Genomic DNA, 23,181 nt, shown 5'->3' with positions numbered 1-23,181 from the left:
ATCTTGAAAGGCTCCTCTGGTAGTTTGGACTCTCCACTCTGGTAGCATCATCCCAGTATCAATTTCAAAGCTGTTAAAACCTGACATAAATCTGTCAGTTACTCTGCACTACATGAAACAGGTCACTACATCATTAGAGGGGTCACTCTTTATTTTTTATTAAAGAATAATGTGCTAATCAAAATTAAATTATTCAGTTAGAAAGTCAAAGTAGAGAACAACAATTGTGACTGAATACTAAATTGGAGCAATCAATTATACTGTATTAGCTAAGAGTGGAAAGAGAATTGTTAGCAAAATTGAAGTTAATTAGAGGGCTGGGAATTTTCCTGTTGTGTTGCCATAGAAAAATTGTTTGGAGGTGTAAATGTGCAAAGACCAAACACAGCATGAGCAATGCCTAGGCATGGTGATGAAGAGAAGTACATCACCGGTTTATTGAGGCATGTACAGAACTGGATTCTTATATTCTAGGTGACTTTAGCTCTTAAACCAGAACTGGGAAGATGGGAAGAAGGGAGCAAAAGTTTCTTTTCACAGGCACTATATACATTTCCTTCCAAAATTCTTGCTTCAGGAGAAATATATCCAGGCACTGGAAAGCTAACCAAAAGGAATGGTGACAAGAGCAAGAGGAGGATACAGGACCAGGCTGGGCAGAAGTACCATGCAGTTCCCAAGTGATGAGCAAATACCACCTGGTGCTAATTTTTATGGGAGATAAACATTTAACTCCGCTCTTAACCTTCCCTTTCCCCCCTTCTATTTTCTGGTCAGTAAAAGTATGTGTAGCCACAAGGGCGTAGGATTTGTCTTTGTCAAGGATGAGTCAGCGATCACCCTTAAAAACAGGCTCACCCACCATCCACATTCCCTTGCAAGTCTGTTCTACAAAGACCTGAGGAATAGGCATCCTCACCTGAACTCCAGGACTCCCTGGAAGTGAAGAAGCTGAGCCCAGCAACGCCTTAGCACCCTCCCACACATCCTAATTGGTACAGCTAGTCACATGCCAGTGTGTGATCCTGGCTGTGCTGCCCACAGACAGCCCAAGAAATGGCTGGTCCCACACGGGCCTCATGCCCACTGTTGCAGTGGGTCGTAGGGCACCTCTTGCATCTAAGGTTCTTCCCTGTGCCGTGGCATGGAGTGAATTCCATAAAAGCCACAAAGTGCTTGCTGGAATGGATGCCTGGGTCACAGGGGAAAAGCTGCCTAAGCCTGAGATAAACTTTTTTGTGAGTTGGCCTGTGGGGCTGTGAGGAGGAGACAAAGGTAGAAGGTTGGTTCAGGTGAAATCCTAACTCAATGATGGAGCGAAACATTCACCATGCACTTGCATAGCAGTTTTGTGTTTTAAATTAGTGTGTTTGATTAGAATAGTTAAGATTTTTCATTGTTTAACCTGTGTGTTGACACATATCAAGTGCACTGACTGGAATCTTGTTACATGTTAACATTTTAAGCTTTACAGGTTCCAAAAGGCAGCTTGCCAGACACATTTAGCTTCCCAGTTTTTGTGTATATCCAGTTGGAAGACATGGCATTTGGCTGTACCACTGAGAATGGGTTGGCACCGTTTGCTTGGATGCAGAGCTAAGCATTTAAAATATTGAAGCAGGGGCGATTTCTTCCTGAAGTGGTTGCCAAATTCTGTGATTTGTGCAGTGAGAAAGGAGCAGCTATTAGCCCAGTTGAGTGGCAGTTGGAATTCCTAGTGCATCTTGTCCTGATACAGACTCACACTGTAGTCACAGGACAAGGGGGAGTGTCTTTAAACTGAAAGAGGGTAAGTTGAGATCAGATATTAGGAAAAAATTCTTTACCTCGAGGGTGGTGAGGCACTGAAACAGATTGCCCAGAGAAGCTGTAGATGCTGCATGCCAGGAGGTGTTTTAAGACCAGGTTGGAGGGGGCTCTAGCAGCCTGGTCTAGTGGAAGGTGTCCCTGCCTGTAGACGGATGTTACAGCTAGATGATCTTTAAGGTCCCTTCCAACCCAAACCATTCTGTGATTCCTCTCTTGGCTTCACTGTGGCCATATGCTGGAGGAAAACATGAGAGACAGGTGGGTTCCCCTCAACTTCCACTAGTCCCTGAAAAGTTACCCAGCAAGTAATGCCTTAATGCAACATTGTCAGATGTCACTGTTTGGCTTTTAATATCCTCATACTGAGGTGTTTTTTCACCTTTTAAGGAATCTGCCTTACTGACATGATTCCCTTTGCTAGGCAATGTATTTAGAACAGGCTTTCTTTAAGTGCCTCAGTTAAGGGGCAGTGAAAAATTTCTTTCTTACTACTCCCTTTATTAGCTCTTTGGATTATGTTCTTCTTTTCAGTGTATACAGTTCAATTTCTGGTTATGCAAGTCATGCTGCCTTCTGGGACGATACTGCCTTTATCTGTGCTGTGATCTATATAGATATACCTTCCTCATGTTATTTCCACTCTTAGACTTCCCTTCAACTATTCTGAGTGAATGTTGCAGTGTTGTGGGTTTTTTCTCTTTTCAAAAACATTGCTGTAAAAACCTTGAAGTGATGCAATTATGCTAAAACAAGACATGTTTGATTCTACATACTCTGTATGTGATACTACAGAGATTTTATTTTCATTGAACCAGAGAAGTCCATCACTTGAATACCTATATTAATGTGCATTTACTTCTGGATTCTGGTGCCTTCAGCACTGAGGAGGTGTGGTAACTATGGATAATGGTGTACCTTCATTTGGAAGCACAGAATTACTTGCCTTTTTGAAGTTGACTGAAGTATAAAGCTATGATTTTCATTCATGCTTTCTGTCCTTCAGTCAGCATCATGGACAATTCTGAAGGTTACAGAAATAAAGATGAAAAATCTTTTAACTGACTGATGAGCTACTGGTGGTCAGTTTTGATCATTCTTTTCCTATTCTCTGATGTTGTAGGCCTCTGAAGTCTCTCGAAACAGAGGAGTTACTCTGTTGGCCAGACCAGGCAATAGTCTTGTAACAGCTATTCGAAACCAGCACCATCATGAGGCATTACCTCTGGGTAAGCTAAGTTTTTTTATTCTTCTCAAAGCAGTGCTCACAAAGGTGGGTTTTAGGATTTCTCATCAGCTGTGTGCTCTGCCTCACTGGCAGTACAGTCAGTGTGCCCCTGCAGAGTCATGGTGACATGGTAAATAAAGCCTCTGGTTTGTTTTTACCTTTTCCAGCTTACAATGACAAGATTGTTGCATTTCTACGCCAGCCCAACATTTTTGAGATGCTGCAGGAGCGTCAGCCCAGCTTGGCCAGAAACCATGCACTCAGGTACCACTTTTTTCCAGACCGCTGTACCCTACTTCCAGGAAGTGCTTTCTGTACTGGGGAAAACCAAATTCTAGTAACTTAAGTATGAAAGATGGACTTGGACCTCCTATGGAACTGTCACCATTAAAAAGTAGATGGGAACCACCAGGATCCATGTGGTTACTATAGTTACTTTCAACAGACATCCGAGAAGTAAGAAGAGCCAAAATAAATATGGGAAAATAGTGACCTGTCTAATTTATATTCTAAGTATTACTGAATAGCAGAAACTTTGTCTTCATCTGCAATTATTACTTTGCTTTTCAGAAGATAGAGTTAAAAGAGTGTTTGGATGGAAGTCATCAGCAAAATCTCAATAACTCCAACAGAACCAGGATTTCGTTTCATGGTTGGATTTACATCCCTGTCAAGGATATAGTCACCCTTGATTTTATAAAGACATAGGAGCATTATTATGAAGTGGATTATACTCTTGTCTTTAATCTTTCTCACTTGACTTAAAGGTAGTCATTTCCAAAGTAGCTAAATTGTGACGTTCTTAAGCCTATTCCTTTCCTATTAGATTTTTTAAAAACAGAAAAAACCCAGAACCAATCACCAGTACAACTTAAACTCATTTGAATTCCAAAGTTTGAATTAACTGGTTTTGGCCAAGAACTTAAGCTTATGTTAATCAATGTCAGCGATGCCCATATGCACCAGCTGAGAGTTTGACCAAGAATTTAGGTTGTACTGTGCAGTCAGAGGTGTGGCTGCACAACTGCTGAAGGAGGAGAGGACCTCCAAATTCCTGCAGTACGCTTTCTGCTGGTAGCCTTACTGACTCCTCATTTACCTCTGAGGGCCAGACAAAGAATTCTTTGGGTGTAAGGATTAGACTTCCCTTCTGGAGGAATTGATACATGCAAATAAAATGAGAAACAGAATGAAAAATACTCTCAGTATTCAAGATGTGTATTTCTGTAACTGAGAATTCTTTATCTTCACCATCAAATTATTCCAGACTACTTTTTTTTCTCATCTGTAACTTGAATTCTCATTTCCCAGAGAACAGATAATGCTTTTATCTCCTTTTGAGCAGAGAGCAAAACTGACCGGTGATAGGGACTAGACAGCTTAGCCAGTGCATGATGAGATTTGTAACAGGATATTGAGCCTTTTGCCTCCAGGTCATTGCTGATTATACCTTGGGCCAGCAGTGATCCAAGCTGTCTAATGCTCATGCAGTAGGTATTAAGCAAACTCCTAGGATGCAAACATCCATCTTTTAGAACCTTGCAATCAAGGTCCATAAAGCACATCCTTGACTTGAGGTATAATATTTTGAGTTAATACTAAAATAAAAATATTTGGACACTGTAATGCTTTAGAAACACGCTGGGGTGTAGATGTGTATTTTCCATGATCCTAATCTGCTGATAGGATTCTATCCTATGTTTTCCTTGTTAACAAAAGGTGTGATTTTACACATGGAACATGTATTACACTGTATAACCTCTGTGTGATTAATTCATATCAAGTATATGATAGAGTGTTATTTGCCAGATGGAACTGACAGAGGGAAAGGAAGTAATGTTACTGCAAATTCTGTTAACAAAAGGTGCTATGTTAGTTGTAGACTTACACAAAAAATCTGTGATTGGTGACCTGGCATGTATACATGAAACTGGAGGACTAAGAATCATTCTGTGTTCTAAAATAGGGAATAAAATCTCTTTCTTTTGGGTCAGTAAACTGACTGATAGATTTTTATTTTTTTTTGCAAGTTCGCTAGGAAATTAGAAAATTAATTAGGCATATAGGATTTTTTCCATTTTTATAAGGAGATAACCAGGAACTGGCAAAATACCAAAAAATAACAACTCTACATATGGCTCAAGCTGTGATAATGACATAGGTGTTTTTTCTGGTTTTGTCTTTTTTCTCTTCTTCTCTCCATAATATCACTTATGTTTCAGGGAGAAGATCCATTACATTCGGACAGAGGGTACACATGGGCTTGAAAAGTTGTCGTGTGATGCAGATTTAGTAATTCTGCTGAGGTAATCAATTCGATCAATAGCATAATATAATTACTTACAGTACCAGAGAAACTATCTGGCTCTTTCTCAGCATAATTGAAAAGATTTTGTTAAATCAGGTCATACTGATAACCATCCAAAATGATTCAGCCAGAGTGTATCTGTCAATTTGTACTTCCTGGAAGGCAGCCTCCATCAGTGCAGTAAATCCAGCCAGCTCAGTCAGTATGGCTGTTGCCATCAAATAGCAGATAAAAAGAATCAGGTCAAAATGTTTCCCTTTAATGGAAAAAAAATCTTGCTTTTTAAAGAAAATAAAAACAAAAAAGAGAGGAAAAAAAATCCCTTTTCTTTCTCACTACAATAACGTGACTGCTCATGAAATTGATAATTTTACTTTACAGCAGTGCTGCCACCCATGAAACCTCAATGTCCGGTGCAGTGAACATTGTTTGGGTAATGAAGATAAGGCTTCAGTTTGTACTGAAACCAGAGAGCTTGGTCTTTAGGTCCTACTTCTCCTCAGTGCAGCTAAGAACTTATTTTATTGTCTTGGTCTGAGATGGGAAATATTGCATTACCCATGTGGGGTTGGTGTGCTCTAACAGCACTGCCTGATGCAAGAAATTTGCAACTTATTGCCATCATTTCAATTCAAGCAGTCAAAGTACTGAACTACGTGAAAAATGATCTGAGAAAAACAGCCTGGGAGACAGAGTGTGTATCTTTATTTCTCTCTGCTAATGTGTTGAAAGTGTTCCTGTTTCCTACATAGCCTCATGTCTCTGTTCTCCATCAGTGGGGTGGGCTATCATGTTAGCATGAAGCATCTATTAAAATTCATTTTGTTCTTCATTGCTAGTGACCAGGCTGTCTTTGGGAAACCGATGGATTTTTTGAATCCATGAGTTCAGAGATGCACCCAAACATCTGACACAGTGAACTTGCACCATACTGCATATTTACATTCCTTCATGTGATGAATGTGAACTAAATCTCTCCCTATGACTTTTTGCATGCAGCCTTTTTGAAGAGGATATCATGTCCTACATACCACTGCAGGCTGCCTTCCATCCAGGTTACAGTTTTTCTCCTCGCTGCTCACCATGTTCATCACCCCAAAACTCTCCAGGTAAGGAGATGAGAAAATTAAGACAAAATCTTGTATTTGTGGTGTTTCTTCTAATAAATAGAAAATAGCAGATTTGGAGCCAGCAGCAGCTGTCCCCCTGCAAATTCCAGTGCCTACTCCAAATCTGATCCCAGTTGCTTTTTTTGCTGGATCAGTTTCCAATGCTGCTATGTATCTGTTGAAGTGTTAGCTGTAGTTGAAACACAGATCAGAAATTGCCCATATGGAAGAAGGTATTTTCCTGCGTTTTATATCATTGGAAAGGATTAGGTAAGAGAATGGTGTACTCCAAGCATAAGTCACTGACACGGAAGCACATTGATTTTATGTGACAGCAGCAGAGAGCACCTTCCAAGTTGAAGGTGTGCTGCAGCACTTCCAGTACACCTGTAAAGTTCAGTCTCCTCCACTTCATGTTCCAAAAACTTCTCTTCTTCCCAAGGCACATCTATTTTGAGACCTGAGGGGATCATCTTCATCATCTAGCCTGACCTCCCGTGTTGAGCCCATTAACTTAGGTTTGACAGGAAACATATTTTCCAGAAAGACATGCTGTCTGAGAAGGTTATTCCCAGCTGTGCTATGTCTCTGTAGTTATTGTTTATGGTATAGAAATTTGAGAAGCTAATGCCTCCCTTTTGCAAAGAGACACAACCCCCACCACAGTCTCACTGTGTGGTTGTGTCCAGTGGCCATTTTGAGAGAATCAACAGAAATGTGATCTGAAGAAATCCATTTTTGGCTGAGCTTTTTGAGCATGCCTTTAAATTATCTGATTTCAAACAAAACTAATGGAGAAGAGAAATTCAAATCTTGGACATGGCTGTGAAAAATGCAAAGGCTTTTTGATGTGAAGAAGTTAAATGTTTCTCTACAGGAGGACATTCTGTCAGAATGTCCTATTTTCATTAATGAGTTTTAACACCACTGTTAATACAAGTTCCCCTTGTCTACATAAGGACAGGTCATAAGCAAGTCTCCTACAGGACAAAAATCCAAATATATGGCACAAATGTGACTTAGGAGACTGTTCTTGTGAAAACACAAGGGCAAATACTCATTTCCAGTAACACACTCTCTTCTTGCTAATTTCTGTCCTGGTTGTAAAGCCCATGAGAGCACCCCTTCTCTTATGTCCTTGGGGAAAACAAAAGGCTGACAGAAGAAACAAGTGGTGCAGAGGTTTCTTTTTGCGCTGCGTGTAAATCCGCCTTTCTGTTTTACCAGCAGAGACAGTAATGTCCTTCCCTCATGGCAACCACAATACTTTGGGCTCCCACTAAATGTGATGAGTTTTTTTTTTCTCTGTGAAGCATTTGCTGCCAGATTTCTCATAAAAAGGATGGGTTTTATTGTCTTTTGTAATGAGATGGGGAAATGGGATTTCATTAATCCATTCTTTGGCCTTTTATGGTATGGCACTTGTTTATACAAAAAGAATAATCACCTACTTTGAGAATGCAGCCATCAAAACAAAACAGGTTCCAAATTGCTGAAAAATCTGCGTATGTATGTGTGAATCGTAATAGGGAAATGTAGCATTTCTTGCTGATGGAAATCCTTTTTGATGCCACAAAGAGGTTTTGTGTTGATAGCTGTGTTTAATACACAATCAGATTAACACAGGGAAACCTGACTCCCAGCTTGGCTGCGGTGCTAGGCTCTGGTGAGAAGCATTGCTTTGAGTTTCAGAGGTTTAATCCAGCCAAGTAAGTAGATCTCCTATACCATGCAGAGGAGAGAGATCTCTTAAAAGTGAAAAAGGAAAAGAAAACTTAGATGCCACTGGCCATGAGAGGCAGATACGCTTGTCTGTCTTTCTCATGCCTTTCTGATCCTTCAATTTCCATTCAGTCACTACTAAAGGCAGAGGTGACACAATGGCACACACAAGATGCAGTTTTAACAGTCCCTGGAAGTTCATTGCAGTCACTGAATTACAGGAATTTACAACTCTACTGATGCCAGATAGAACAAAAATAACACTGAGTGTACTGTATACCTGCAGAAAGTTCCTAACACATTTCCTAACCAGTTCTGTCTGGAAACATAAGCTGCATGATTTGGAAAAACTCAAGCCCCTTTCACCTGAGGATGCTGTTCATTTTCCCTCCAGGGCTGCAGCGAGCAAGCGCAAGAGCACCTTCTCCGTACAGGAGGGACTTTGAAGCCAAGCTGCGCAATTTCTATAGAAAACTTGAAGCCAAAGGGTATGGGCAAGGTCCAGGGAAAATTAAGTAAGTATTAAAATCACTCAGTCTAACAGGGCATAGCTTTGTCTTTGTCATTCATTATCCATGAAGACAGGGATAGGGAGTGTAAAACACCCTGGAGACTGCATTTTTTACATTAGGGAAAGATAGGATCTTCATATACCCTGCAAAAGAGTGACCTACCTATAATTTGCCAGTAGGAGAATTACCCTTCCAGGCAAACACCCACCAGATATTAACAACAGCTATTTCATTGTAATGGCAGGATGACTCCAAATTTTTTGGTTCTACATATCAGCATAACTCAGGACCAGAACATAATCCTACAGAAGTTAGTCTGTACATGCCGGTTTAAGTTTCCATAGTTCTTTGTGTTGGTAGCCCTCCTCAATTTGAACTGGAGAGTCTTGATGTATTTGGGGTTCTCTGTCATTTGATCGTGGACTTTCCATACATCTTGTTAGCTTGCTTTTCAGTCTGTACCTACTTGTGCTCAATCTAGTTAGCCAACTTAGCCAAAGGACTGTGTGTTTCTAAGGTATTTCCTGGGCATCTGGTTGAATTTATGCCTCAGGCTGGCTTCCTACCAAAGGACATCTGTTGTGGAAAAAATAAAAGCATGAAGCCAAGCAATTTATTCCAGGCAAACGTCATCAGCAAAATGATCGCACAGACCTGAGGAGTCCTAGCTGGTGGTTACCCCTTTTGGTGTCCTGCTAAATGGGTCCAAGACAGACACAAAATATGTTTTAGAAGGTCTGTTTTAAAATGTCCATGAACATATGAACAAGAAGGGTTTCTTGCACAGATGGTGTGTAAAAGTACTATTCATTAAGTTATTTTAGAGATTAGTAAGGGAATGAGAGATGTGTTGTGTAAACAGAGGCTGATACTCCCTTTGCTTCCCCTGCCACAGAAGCAGTATTTCCACGGACATTCACTGGATTAAATCTAGGAAGTGTTTGGGGCCAATTCCAGAAAGCTGTGACTTCATGTACACAGGAAACTCACAGCCCCCTCTACCATATAAATTTGTATGTATAGGTTGTTGCAGGGAGTCTTAGCAGTAGAGCAGCACTGTGAACCTAATCATGGCATTGTGAAGGAATTCACTTTCGAGGCACATAGAAAAGCCAATGGAACAACTCCTGAAAACCCATAATGGTCAAGTAGCACGTGCACCAGAAGATGCCATTATATTAAGTTCTCTGAGAATGAATGTGTCTCTTTACAGCTCTTGTTTACCTTCAGCCTCACAAGCTCACACAAGACTCAATCATCAGCTCTTTATTTCTGCTGCCCTTTGCAGGTTAATTATACGGCGTGACCACTTGCTGGAAGGCACCTTCAACCAGGTAATGGCGTATTCACGCAAGGAGCTCCAGCGGAACAAACTCTACGTCACGTTTGTCGGCGAGGAAGGGTAGGGAACCACAGAATGCTCTCGGTTCTGGAGTAGTTGTTATGTTGCAAAAACACCAAGCTGACTAAGGCTGAGCTTCTCTTATTATTATGTAATGTTTCTTTGGTTTTGTTTTACCTCTGAGTAAGTGATTAATCTTAATCAACTCAAACATTTGTTAAAAATAACAATAACAATAATGCTTCATTTTCCTATAACACCTTCCATCTAGATGTCTCAAAGTGACAGTTTAAGTGGTTAAATCTATTGTCACCTTGTTTCCCATAGATATTTTGACAGACTGGGAGGGAAAACTCAACTACAGACCAATATTTACACACTTAATCAGTCTCAGGACTATAGTTAGAGACCAGACCCTTATCCACTTTGTTACTCTAACTCTTCACAGTAGATGTGGTTTTGCTCTAAAAATTTTTGCTTTGCATGCCAACTAATGATCATTTGTTATCCATATGTGGATTTTTTGTTTCCATCTTAAGTGAGAAACATGAATGCTGTTTAGTCCTTAAAACTTAATTCATGCAGCTGGAATCAGAAAGCAATAGAAGTTTCTTGAGAAAACCTTTTCTCAGGAAGTTTTCTACAGCTCTTACAATCCATGAGCCATTCTTGTATGATGAAAGCCAGCCCCTGACCTTTTGTTTTCAGATGTAAGCACAACTTTTCAAAGCCACCCTGGCTCACCTAAAGAGCTATGTTGTAACTGAAGCCTAATCCACACACTTTTATAATGGAAAGACCATTATGTGCATGTTTCCAGTGTGCCATATTACAAAGGCATGAAATTGTATTTCAGTAGCTTTGCATGTAAAATTTCTTTTTTTCAAAAACCCCATGTGTAGGATCTCAGTTCCAAAGGTGCTAGACAGTACCTGAGGCAACTCTTAACATGTCCAGCAACTGCTGACTCTCTCAGCTTTGAGGTCCCTTGTCAAGTGAAGGGCTTCTGTCCTTTGTCTTGGTTCAGGTTGTGTCCAGTGGAAAACAGAAGTCTCAAAGAGACAGATCTCACTCTGTCACTTGGTCACTCAGTGACCTCAGGAGTTTTTTTCACTCTTACTTTTTATTTTCAATGGATTTGATATTGTGTAACAGAGATCATCTTACAGCTGGTTTTGCCTCTGGCCTGCAAGTAAAGCATAAACATGTAGCATACTTCAGTTTATGTTTTTGGAATAGTGTTCTGGAATGCTAATAATGGCCAAAGTCATATTGTTTTCTGTGTGGTATGGTGTCCTCAGGAGAAATTACAAACCAATTTGATGTGCAAATTCATTCATTCTTCACTGAAGATACATTCCTCTAGGGCTTCTGCTGATTAATGCTAATATACATTCTGCTGGCAGGACTCCAAGGTGCCAGTTCCCTACTGAAGAGTTGATGCCGTATGGCCACATGATGCTGTACGGGCACAGCTTCCCATGTTTCAAAGAAAAAGGACATTGAAAGTGAACTACAAAGGCTCTATGATGAGTTAGTGTGTTGCCCAGAAATGCAATAGCTATCCTGTTAGAGGTTTTTGAACACAGACACGTGTTGTTTGTAGTTCTTTACTCCAGCCATTACCAGGCTTAACCCAGTACTTTGATGTCCACAGAACCAGACCTGGTCCATGGCTGGCACTAGTGAGTTGTGTAGGCTTGTTACCATCCTCTTTTACAGTTGTGGCTTTTGTGTCATCACACGATCCTAGAGCTAAAGCTCCTGAAAGAGAGAAGTATTCAATCTCCAGACATAAAATATAGGAGGATGGGCCCTTTGTAATCTTTCTAGTTGCACAAACGAATCATTCAGCCCCTTTCACTTATGATTCTATAACTTTATATTGCACAGCATTCTGACCCGGTTGCAGAGCTTTCCACTTACTTTACAGCTGTTAAGTAGGAGGAATAGTGTCTGCCTCAGAAAATCTTTTGGCACACATATAGCTACAAATCATTTCTTCATATTGCTACGTGTAGGTTTATTTTACACTGAAAAACCTACCTACCATTATTAGAGAATGATTTGTTTTCAGTAAGTCCACCACAGTTTTCATTTAATGGATCCAGGAAAATTTTTTGGTTCTGTTTTCCTTTTTTTTTTCCAACTTGAGTGTTAAAAATTCAAGGGAAAAAAAAGAGGTTCTCTACAGAGAAAACAGCAAAGCACAGTTTAAGGTGTACCACATGAAAGTAACAGAAAGTAGAAAGGGCTTGGATGGAACAAGAAAGGAATCATAATCTCTATCTTAAGAGACACAATTCTGCTGGGATTTGGTCTTGTTCAGCATAAACCTTTATGGTTTCTGAAGCTAAAAAAGCATCCTTGGGGATAGATTTTGGTACATCTTGGTGTAGGATGGTCAGAGCAATTTCTCCTTTAGGCCAGGCTTTCTGGTCTGTAAACCCAAGTGCTCACAGGCAGTTCAAACCCACTCACTAGAAAGCTGCCCCTCTGCTGGCCAACCAGCTGAGGCAAGGCTGAGCCTTGTACTTCCAGTTTGCTAAGCTTTTGGAGCAAAGGAAAATAAACTACTTAAGGCATGCATCCCATTATGATTCCTCACAGATCAGCTTGGATATTGGTGAAGTTTTGGCATCACAACTTCTTCAGGACTCAGAATCAAGTATTGAGAGGAGAGATAACATTTGACTACACAGGCTCCTATGTTAAGACAGCAGCCAATTTAGGCAAACCCACGAAATCCACTCAAATGGTAAGGGGCCTCATTTTAACTTTTCTACCTTTTTCTTTCTAGGTTGGACTACAGTGGCCCCTCCCGAGAATTCTTTTTCCTTCTGTCTCAGGAGCTCTTCAATCCTTATTACGGGCTGTTTGAGTATTCAGCCAACGACACTTACACTGTACAGATCAGCCCCATGTCTGCCTTTGTTGAAAATCACCTGGAATGGTAAGAACATTTTCTGCAGAACTGAACAATTGTTTCAGAGCAATAAAAAAAATGGAAAACCAAAACAAAAGCTGCCAGTTTTGACTGGAGTACATACAGATATTGTTAATTCTAGGGAGAGGTGGAGAAGAAGGTTGTGAAAAGGAAGAGATGGGGTAAACATAAGTACAAGAGCAGGCTCTGAAAAAGCAGTTGTGATGAAGTATTACTATGAAAATGTCCTGCTGGCATTACTTGGGACTTGATGTTTCTGAACTTCTGTGTGAATATAAAAAGAACAGGGAGAAGAGCTCTGCTTAATCCAGTTTTCATCTCCTTGCTCCCTTTCTAAGAAAACCCAGTGTGGCCTTTCTGTACATCATACAGCACTGTACTTGGAAGCTGTACAGTGTTCTCTGAGAGCCACATTGCTGCTCTGTTCCTAGCACAGGTCTTAAAGAAGGCCCAGTGAAAGCAGTTTCCCTTTTGTTCCCCTACAGAGTGTCCCTACTTGTCTGGGGCAAGGCCGACAGAGGGAGCAGATATTTTAGCTTACTAAATATGTGTGCAAACAGACAAATTGCTGATCTTGTTTCTTTATCAAAAATTCTGAAACCATGTTGTGATGTCCTCGTTTTCTCTTTCTGCCCCTAGATCTGTCTGTCTTTGGGAGTTGTTTTCACTTTGGTAGCTTCAGATGTGGTTAAGCGAACACAGCCTGTAAGCCCTGGGCATCGCTTGGTGCCTTGTGGGATTTCATTGTGTCAAAGAAGTTCTGCCACATGGGTTTGTTCCTGTGATGGTTTTCTTTGTCAATCTCACTGGCTCCTCTCAGAGATCCTTTTCTTAAAATGGGAGGCAGTTCAGGCCCCTTTTAAATTGCAAATAGTACATGTTCCTCTATTCTTATGAGCAGGTCCTCCTTTGCTTGGCTTATAGCAGGCAGGAGATCAAGAACAGTTATACTGTCACCTGTGTTAAAGTTGCTGGGGGAAAAAGAGATGTTGCTTGGGACTAGCATGGTTTCTGAATTTTTGTTGGATTTTTTATTTTTTTATTATAATTTCCAGCAGCGGAGCTAACAATGATCCTTAATTTAGTGTTTCTCTACTGACATGAACAGGAAGAGAGCAGCTTAGTTCTTACAGCTTGTTCACCTCCCACTGCAATCCTGTTCATTAGACACTATGTGGTGCCTTCCTAATTTTCAAGAAGAAATAAAGTCTGTCCTATGTTCTGTCTTAAGAGACAGCATGGATAAACTTCTGATTTAGGAGGCTGTTATTTGTGGAGATGTATTTTGACTTCCAGGCAGAGGACCAGCTAGGCAGGTGCAAACCCATGATCATTCTACCCACTTTGTGGTGAACCTCTATGTCACAGACCTCTATGTCCAGAGATGGTGTTGCCATGTTATCAGCAGGTGAAACAGACCCTTGCTCTTATGTGTTATAAACACTGTCCTTGCCAACAGTTGCAAGTTTCTGAAGTGATTAATTCTTCTGCAAAATATATATGCTGAGTTTGATCCCTTCGCTTTGTCCTTCTGTGCCTTGAGAGATTTCAGCATGAAAGAGGCAGGTTTTTAAAGGTGTCCTGGGCATATGGAACAGCAGAAAGACACCTAATATGATTTTCCTGTAGCAGTTAGCATTAAACTCTAAAGCCAGCAGCAGTTAGACATGTAGACTGTTTTTCCAACTGCACGTACCAATCCAGCTTCTTGCATGCAGAATGTTATTTGGCCTTCAGACATTTTTGTTTTCCTATTTTTAAGAAAGATAAATTTGGTCTCTTGGCCTGCAGAAGGAAATAAATGCTATGAATGATGAGGTTTGCACATTCAGTATTGTAAATAGGGCAAGATTGCAGAACCCAAAGGAATGATAAACAATCCAGTCAGTGCTTGGAAATACTTCTTGAACCTGTTATGGAAATAATTGCCTGAGACTAGCAGTTTATAATTAGCCTGATAGGTTTCATGATTGGCTTGTAGATATCTAGCCATACTAAATGTTTTAATACTATGTGACTGATCTCAGCTATTCATGTGCAACCTTAGAGTCCTGTGTTCAGAATTCTGTGTAGCCAGTGAAGATAGGAATTGGACCAACCTTCTCTGATTGAAACTCAGAGTTTGATTCTCCCATTAAGGCTTTACAAGCTAACTTCTGTGAGGACACTGAACTAACTGCCTTGTCACTGTTTGTTCCTGAGGAATGAGGTTTTCTGATGTTCACAGGCTTTCTTCAGTATCATGAGAGTCAGAGCCAGAACTTCTTTCTCAGATGTACTTGTTGATCAGATTCCAGCAGTCTCCTCCCTGTAACATGCCAGAAATACATATCACTTTCTTGTTCTCAAATCTGTTATGAAGCACCAGCTAACATAGACAGATGAATCAATTTGAAAGTTCCAGGGTCACAGATAATTAATTTTCGTAGTCTTTTCAAAGCTTGAAGTCTGATGTCAGTCATGAAAATTATACAACCACAATTGGTTTAGATTTGCAGATTTCTTCAACTATGTGCTTTTTGCTGCTGGGGGGCTTTTTATTTATGTGAAGTCTACCCTCAGCATGTTTTTCTCTATAGTATTTCTGCAAGACCTCTCCAGACACAGCTATATTAAGAAACAAAGCTAGCAAAAAAATGCATTCAAAATTCTTTTACATTTTCTCTTTCTTAAGTGAGCAGTGGTGAATTTGAGATAAATACAACAAAATGCAAAGATGTGATGCAGAATGGAGAAATACACTGCTTTTTTCCCGCCCAGCCTAAAAGTTACAGTTCTGCCCCTTTTAGCGGCTTATTTCATGCTTTGGTCTTTGTACAAACAGCATTCTGAGTCCAAAATGAGCACATCAAAGCACAGACTAGTTGTGCGTATGCCAAGTTAAGAAAGAGACATAATGACTGGAAAATATTTCTCATTTATGGAGAAACTGAGATTTAACACCTTTCCTGCTAGCTGCCATTGAATAAGACTTTTTCCTTCAGTTAACATATGTGCATACCGAACACACAAAATATAAGATACCACACATTTTTAAAGTTAAAATATTTTAAATCCCCCTTTATCTGAAAGGACTGCTCCAACTCCCTAGATCAAAGAAGTTTGATGATACATATTTTTATCTGCATGCTACAGGATGTACCTGAAGTTCGTAGCCAGAAAAGCTGCTTTTAATCTGTGCCGGTAATGAGCCATTCTAACTGATCTAGGTAAATGTGTCTAGCTTTTTGCCTAGGTACTTGAAAACATCTTCTGAAATACACCCCCATTGGAAGGAGTTCACCCTTTTCTACATAAGTGGGCAAAATGGGGAACCAAAGAAAGAAATGTGAAAACAAGCCCAGTCTCTTCATAAAAGGCCAAATGGCCTAGACAGAAAAAATCATTCACAGACATTCATTTGGAGATCTGAGGGATCTTAACTTGAAACATCTTTTTTTCTGTATTTTCATTGTGAATTAGTGACAGCATGGGTTTTTGTAATAGTAAGGCATTTGTGGACCTTGCTGTGATTTTTATGCAGCCAGAGAGAAGTACCCCAGTGCTACAGTTATCTTAGAGGTATTTACAGCTTGCTAATCGTACTTGCCATTTTGTATCCATCTCAGAGAAGGCCTGTAGTGTTTTGTTTGTTTTTCTTTATATGAAAATTAATGCATTTGTTTAGCAGAACCTTATTAGAAAGTTAAAGACCTGTGAGTAAAATGTTTTTGTGCAGAATCCTACTTAAGACCACAGACATGATTCAGTCAGACCCAATGCTCAGGTCTCCAGAAGCTGTAGATAATTGCTGTCCATGTTGTCCTAATGAACTCTAGTAATTTCATTCTCATGTAGAACTCCTTTGGGGCAGGACTTTCTTTTCCATAATGAACTTTTTTTTTCATTCATTTTCCATAATGAACTTTTCTTTCTTCTCTCCAGTACCCTTCCTCATATTCTAGTCTGTGCCACTGAGCAGAGTCAGGCAGATGCATAAGATGCATTTATTTCTGCATCTCATTCTGTGGGCAGGTGGAAGCCTGGTGCACCCACTCTCCATGCAGACAGGACTTTGCTTTCCCTGTGCTCCAAATCATCTGACATGGTCACTGCAGCTGGTTGATCTGAGCAAATACATGCTGTCTTCCATCAGGACTGATTGCTTCAGGCATGGCACTGCCTGGGTTGCTTTTACATGCTCAGGTGCATGGGCAGGGGCAGCTCCCTTTGCCTACACGGTGCGTGGGGTCATAGCCCCAACCAACCTCTGAGCAGCCCTTTTATTTTTTTTGTGTAAACGAGAAACCACATAACCAGCACTATGCATCTCTAGCACGCCAGAGAATGCAGGGTGTTGTTTTTCCCTTTTTTTGTTGTAATAAACCCGAGGAGAACTGAGAATGTTGCAACTTCAGCTGTCTTTTCTCCTTTGAGAGCTTGGTTGGTTTCCTTGCCCCAATTTCCTTATGAGTTGTGCCTTGTGCAATTTCCCTGCCTATCCATCAGACAGATTCCTAATCAGTTTGAGACCTGTTTGACAGGAGGGTAAACATCTTGAAGATAATAATTTCCTAAAAGCTTTGTGAAACTGTCGGGGTAAAGGACAGAGCTGCAGAAGAGTGGCTCAGTGAGGTGGGTGGGGGGAGAGTTCAGCAAGGATCTGTGCTGTCTGTCCTCAGAGCTGGCCAAGCAGCATGAGTGAGCCGGCAGGTCCGTCACAGGCAGAGCTGTGCAAGCTAAGGGAAGACAGAAGGAAGAAACTGGAGATACTCCGAAGTCTGGGAAGTTCTAGCAGAAGTGTGTAGGAGGAACTGAGAGCTACTGCAATGTGGTAATGTAGGGCCATCAGAGACAGATCTATAGGAAACAAAGCTCCATTAATCCTTCTACACAGAGACTAATTTCAATTAAAGTATTTTTAAAGAAAGTGACAAATTGCCTCATGACCTAATGGGCTGTATTCCCATGTGGACCAGCTCATGGGATGGATTTAGACACACTCCATGGCTCCTTACAGAAACAGTGGAGAAATGTAGTCACAGCATCTAAGCAGGAGGTCTGCAAACAGCCATTACTCCTCTCCACAGACTGAAGGGAGCTCTTGGGAATATGTGCTCTGAATTACTCATGAATCTCTCTGATTTTTCAACTGTTGTGGCAGGCAGCCTACATATGGCCCAATACCTGTTTAGTCAGGGAGTCAGAAACACTGAGTTTGGTTTTGGGCTTAAAAGGGCCATTTGTGTGGGTCTACATTTGGGGGAGGAATTAAGTTAGGAGACCAATTTTGCAGCCGTCTTGAAAGGGCCTGTTTATGCTAAACACTGAAAAATCATCCTCTTAAAAATCAGATAAAGCACTCCAGAGTGAGGCATCAAGATACATCCAGTTGTTTTTGAAATTAGATGACTGCCTGTTTGCCTCAGTTTCCATCTGAAGAGATTTCCTAGTATGTAATCAACTTGAATTCCATTTGATGTACAGTACTGCTCAGAACTGCTTTGAAATTCTCAGATGAAAGGCACCATAGAAAACCAAAGCATTTAATGTTATGTTAGACTATAAATTTTAATTACTAGCAATACCTTATTTTAAATAAATTATGTTTGCGTGAGAAATTTTCAAGCACTATTGTAAATCTTCTGGACAAGAACGATATTAAAATAAATGTGCAGCTGAAATAATTTATAAGACCTTTTCACTGTGTGAAAAGGGTATGTTACAGAATGCCTTCTTGCTGCTGTACTGTGATCTCTCAATGCCTCCTGTACTTAAGTAAACTTTGATTTTCCTATTAAATTTGATGTATGACTGTATCACATAGAGCCTGCCTCAACAGCTGGTTAATTATTTATTAAGGGTCGGGAGGAATTGGAAGATTAAAGGGAAAGCAAAACTGAAGGAGAAAAAATATTCTTCCTAACTGAACTTGTACAGAAACCATTTTTTCTTTAAAAAAAGATTCTGCTTTATATTTACCTTATTCTTGACTTTCTGTCTCTTACTAGAGAGTTTTTTTTACACGCTCTTTTGAGGATCTGAGTGGCTTTGCTTTATAGGTTGAAAAAAGAGATGTCTCTTACAGTCTCTACCCGTTTTCCCTTCACTGAGTTTCATAGTCTCTCTAGCACTTCTTCCAAATTAGAGTTTGGTTTGAGGGAAAGGCGGCTGTTCTATTTTGTTCCGTATTTACAAAAGTCATATTTATGGGTTTTTCCCCTTGCTTAGTGCCTTTTAGTCTTTTGCAACACTGCAGATTAAATCTGCCCATAGATGGAGGCTTCACATGAAAATCTTTGTAGTGTCTGCACCTTGCATGTGGCAGAGGAGAAAAGGGTAAAATGCACACTGTCCCCAAGCACATGGAGCTGCAGTGAAGCAGCAGGATGGGCAGTGATTGTCTGTGTATTGACAAATAAAAACCCCCAGAGAGTGATGAATGTTGTCATATCTCCTGTTCCAGCCACACTGGAATGGCAAGGCTGAGCTGTCACTATGAAGTATTGCTCAGTCATCAGTCCTCTCCTTTTTTCTCATTTCATTTTATTCAGACTTCAGTAAGTTAAAGAAAATTTAGCTAGAGCAGGTGCAGAAATTCCCAAGATAACCTTTTTTTTTTGTAAGTAATACAATTCATACATCAAAAGAAGGACTGCTTGTAGAGCAATATTGTTTTCAGTAAATCACCCAAATTCATTTTGGGTATTTTTGAGTGGAAAAGGCATTTCTGTTTCTGTAGGCCTCTCCCTGGGATGTTTTGAAAGGTACAAGTTTCATTTGTTTGTTGAAAATTATTCTTAGTTTCAGTATGTTACCTTTGTGTTACATTGAATTCCAGAAAAGAGGACTATTAAAGATTTAATTTGATCTGATATGTATATTTTTAAAGGGAGAAAGGTAATGTTTGTCAGTTTTTCTCAACTTGGAATAGGAATATTTTTCAAAATCTCAATAAACTTACAGAGGATGAGAAAACTACTGACCTGTTCACCCTCTATGAGAAAAGTTCATGCGATAGCAAGAATACAGAAGTGTACATTCAGTATCTTGTTGCTCATTGAAGGAAACTTTTTACACTGTGACATACGACTTCCATTCTAGAAAATGGCAGACTAGAAAATAGAATTATTTAATTGTGTTGGAAATATTTGTAAAGAAAAGTAAAACAATTTCTTAGACTTCAGAATACAAATGCAAAAGTTCTGCTATTCTGCAGAATATGCATGTTCCCCTAAGAGGATCAGAGTGATCAGTTTGCAGAGGTATTAATAGAAGTTGGAAGTATTCAATGATTTGCAAAACAAGACCTAAAATAGACTGCCATGCAATTAGTAGCATGTCTGAATATCAGCACACAGATTTCTGACTTTACTCAATGGAGGATCCTCATTCTGAGAGACAGGGATCATTAGCCAAGTTGCAGCACAATGCAAACCCAAGTGTGTGGCTTTCTGGACATGGGTGGTAAGTCCAGAGGGTTCTGCACTGCCCTTGAGCTGTTTGCAGTTAGCTCAAGGATATCTGCATCACCCCTCATCACACAGGGTAAACATTCCTGGGTGCTTACCAGGACTTTATGATGAACAGTCTCACTCATGCTTAAATACCCCAGACAGGCTGGAAAGGATGTGCCTCCTTTGAGAATAAGTCAGTTTTTGTGGCTGCAGTGTTTGTAGTTAGCCATTGAAGGAAAATGTGCAGTCATTCAGCTTGTGTTTTTATGACCCTCTTGTCTGGCAGATGACTAAATCTGTGGATTTCCCTGTAGCTTGACTAGTTTGTTTCAACACATGGCAAAACCATGGAAAGCAAACATAAGTCATGCAATGTCTGAAACTTCACCAATTCATAGGTTTGAAAGGTGCCCACCAACAGCTCTTCCAAAATCTTTGACTGAGAAACCAGTCTCTTGATGAAAATGTTCTTTTGCTTGTTTGAAATAAAACAACACATAAGCATCAGACTGAACTGATCTACAAGGAACTGATGATTAACTGGATCTGTTTGATTGACAAAATTACGTATTGTTTTATAGAAGGTGAGAAAGTCATTAAAAATGTCAGGTAGACTAAACAACTAAAATTGAGCAGGGACTCAGAGGACTGTTCTATCACTTGTTTTCTGGATAACTTCAGATAAGTTATTTTACTTTTCTATTTAAGTTTTGTCAGTTTTCAAATGAAATATTGGCCTTGGTCTCCTCTGGAAGCTGATCTCTCTGCTTTGAGATTTACTAGTCAGCAATAAAGTCTAGGATCTGAGAATCACAAAATGTAGAGGTTTTGTGTCTGCTAGCCAGTCATTCATACCTCAGTCTGCATCTCTTCTGTAGCTGCTGGGCTGAGGAGTGTTTGCCAAGAGTCTCCCAGGCCAGTGTGTCTTATCCCTTGTACCAGCAAGAGAGGCTAAAACCTGCAGGCAGCCTGGTTGCTGATGGAGGTTAGTCGTGCTCGTGCTGCTGTGCTCTGGCAAGGGTTCTCCCAGAGGAGGATGACTGTACATTAAGGTCATGAGGCTGAGGGAGATGGTTCTGCTGGCAGAAATGGCCACTTCAGCACTTGCCACACTCCTCTTCTCCTCCAAAGCCCTGCATTCATGGAACTTGTTACTGGTAAAATGATACCTAGCATAGATTTCTTATTACAGAGAGAGACCATGTTCATTTTTGAATCTCTTTATTAGTTTAAAGACAGACCTGGAAATCAGCTCACCAGTTCCTGTGTGTGGCATCTCTGGTGCTCAGACAGCCCAATGGCACCAAAGCTGGCATGCCTGCAATGGCCCCACGCAGAGGAATTCCTGTACCTGCAGTAAGAACTTCTGGCACAGCTCAGCTGATGTGCAAGAAGCCAGAGCTAGCCACTCCAGCATGGGGCTTCCTGACTTGGCTGCAGTGCTGAGAAAATGCAGCTGTAACCCTTTTTCCATGTGAACATTTATCTGGAACTACTGTGTGGAGGAAAGGAACCATCTGATATGTTGTGTTGAAGAGAAACCCAAGGGGATTTTATGAATTTCCCTTATCTGCATTATCTTTGCCTCTCATTTTTCTGGATGAAGCAGAATAGCCTGCAGCTTTTGCCATAAATTCATTCTTTCTTCTCCATGACACAATTAGTCTTTTAACCTTTTCTGTCTGTTCTTTTGTGGTGGATATAGCCAGGATGTAAGAAAGATGAAAAGACATTTTGAGTGAACAAAATGCTAGGTTAGGGACAAGGAAAAGACTTGAAGGATCTGATTAGGTTAAATAAAGAAGCAGTAAGGTTTGGATTATCTCTTTGTTTTTCAGTTGCTGGAAATTTAGGCTTCGGGAATAGTTTGAGGTTTAGTTGCTAATTTAGGATGCATGAGCTCCACAGATTTAGAAGGACATGGATAGTTCACATTTCCATCACATGTAAGCAATAGCTCTTTTTTATGTGGTTACTCCTTGGTATTGAGAAACAGAAACATGTTCTACTTGCAGATAGATCCAGAAAATAGAAGTAGGACAACCACTTACTAAAGTGCCAGTATTGTACTGGCCTTTTGCAGCAGAAAATATATGGACAAATTAGCAATAAATTGAGAGATTGGCTCACATTTTAATTTCAGTTCTTGGCTGATGCACATATATTTCCCACCATCTCTGAGCACTCTCTCTGTATTTTATGACACTGCACAAGCAGGTCTGCTGTACTGTTCCACTTTCCAGTTGGGGCTACTTTAAGAGAGGCTAGTACTTTCTTAAATGAGTGTAACAAATTTTCTTGAAAATATAAATAAAACTCCTAAATTTTATAGGCATAATAAGCAGACAGGATTATCAAAGAGAGGCTCATGGAATATGCTTCTTGATCTTTTGATGCCTGAATGAAATGCTTTTGCTCTGAGTAGAATGTATCCCCAGTCACATTTGCTGGGGTGGCAGGGATCAATCCCTGTAGACTTAACTATTTAAAGTTCATCAGTTTCCAGGCTGGAAATCTGCACACACAGTTGCTCCTTGTCAGTACTCCTAAACTTTTCTTTAAATTTTAATTGAAAAATGGATTGAAAATGAAGCTTACCTGACAGAATTTTCTGTGGTTTCACAGTGAAGAAGTATGGAGTTTCCCCTTAAAAACTCAATAACTGTCTGAAAACCTGGAATGAATTTTGACATTACATGAGATAAGATCCATTCCAGTATTTAGAATAAATAATATTTTTTGCTATAATATATAATAAATATATATTATAT

At 40.1% G+C, this 23,181-nt stretch overlaps 1 protein-coding gene across 1 annotated transcript in view; it reads left to right on the top strand.

The window, feature by feature from the left end:
- Nucleotides 1-23,181, top strand: part of HECW1 (HECT, C2 and WW domain containing E3 ubiquitin protein ligase 1) — a 247,895-nt gene that overhangs the window by 203,042 nt on the left and 21,672 nt on the right. The window contains exons 16-22 of the mRNA XM_058831790.1: nucleotides 2,930-3,035; nucleotides 3,202-3,298; nucleotides 5,257-5,340; nucleotides 6,342-6,451; nucleotides 8,568-8,688; nucleotides 9,974-10,087; nucleotides 12,828-12,980. Coding sequence (XP_058687773.1) covers nucleotides 2,930-3,035; nucleotides 3,202-3,298; nucleotides 5,257-5,340; nucleotides 6,342-6,451; nucleotides 8,568-8,688; nucleotides 9,974-10,087; nucleotides 12,828-12,980 — 785 coding nt within the window. The remainder of the gene's footprint in view (nucleotides 1-2,929; nucleotides 3,036-3,201; nucleotides 3,299-5,256; nucleotides 5,341-6,341; nucleotides 6,452-8,567; nucleotides 8,689-9,973; nucleotides 10,088-12,827; nucleotides 12,981-23,181) is intronic.

Source organism: Poecile atricapillus, chromosome 2 (genome assembly GCF_030490865.1).
Source record: "Poecile atricapillus isolate bPoeAtr1 chromosome 2, bPoeAtr1.hap1, whole genome shotgun sequence".
Lineage (NCBI taxonomy): Eukaryota > Metazoa > Chordata > Aves > Passeriformes > Paridae > Poecile > Poecile atricapillus.
The sequence above is the reverse complement of the archived record's forward strand: the minus strand, read 5'-3'. Positions and strand labels throughout refer to the sequence as shown.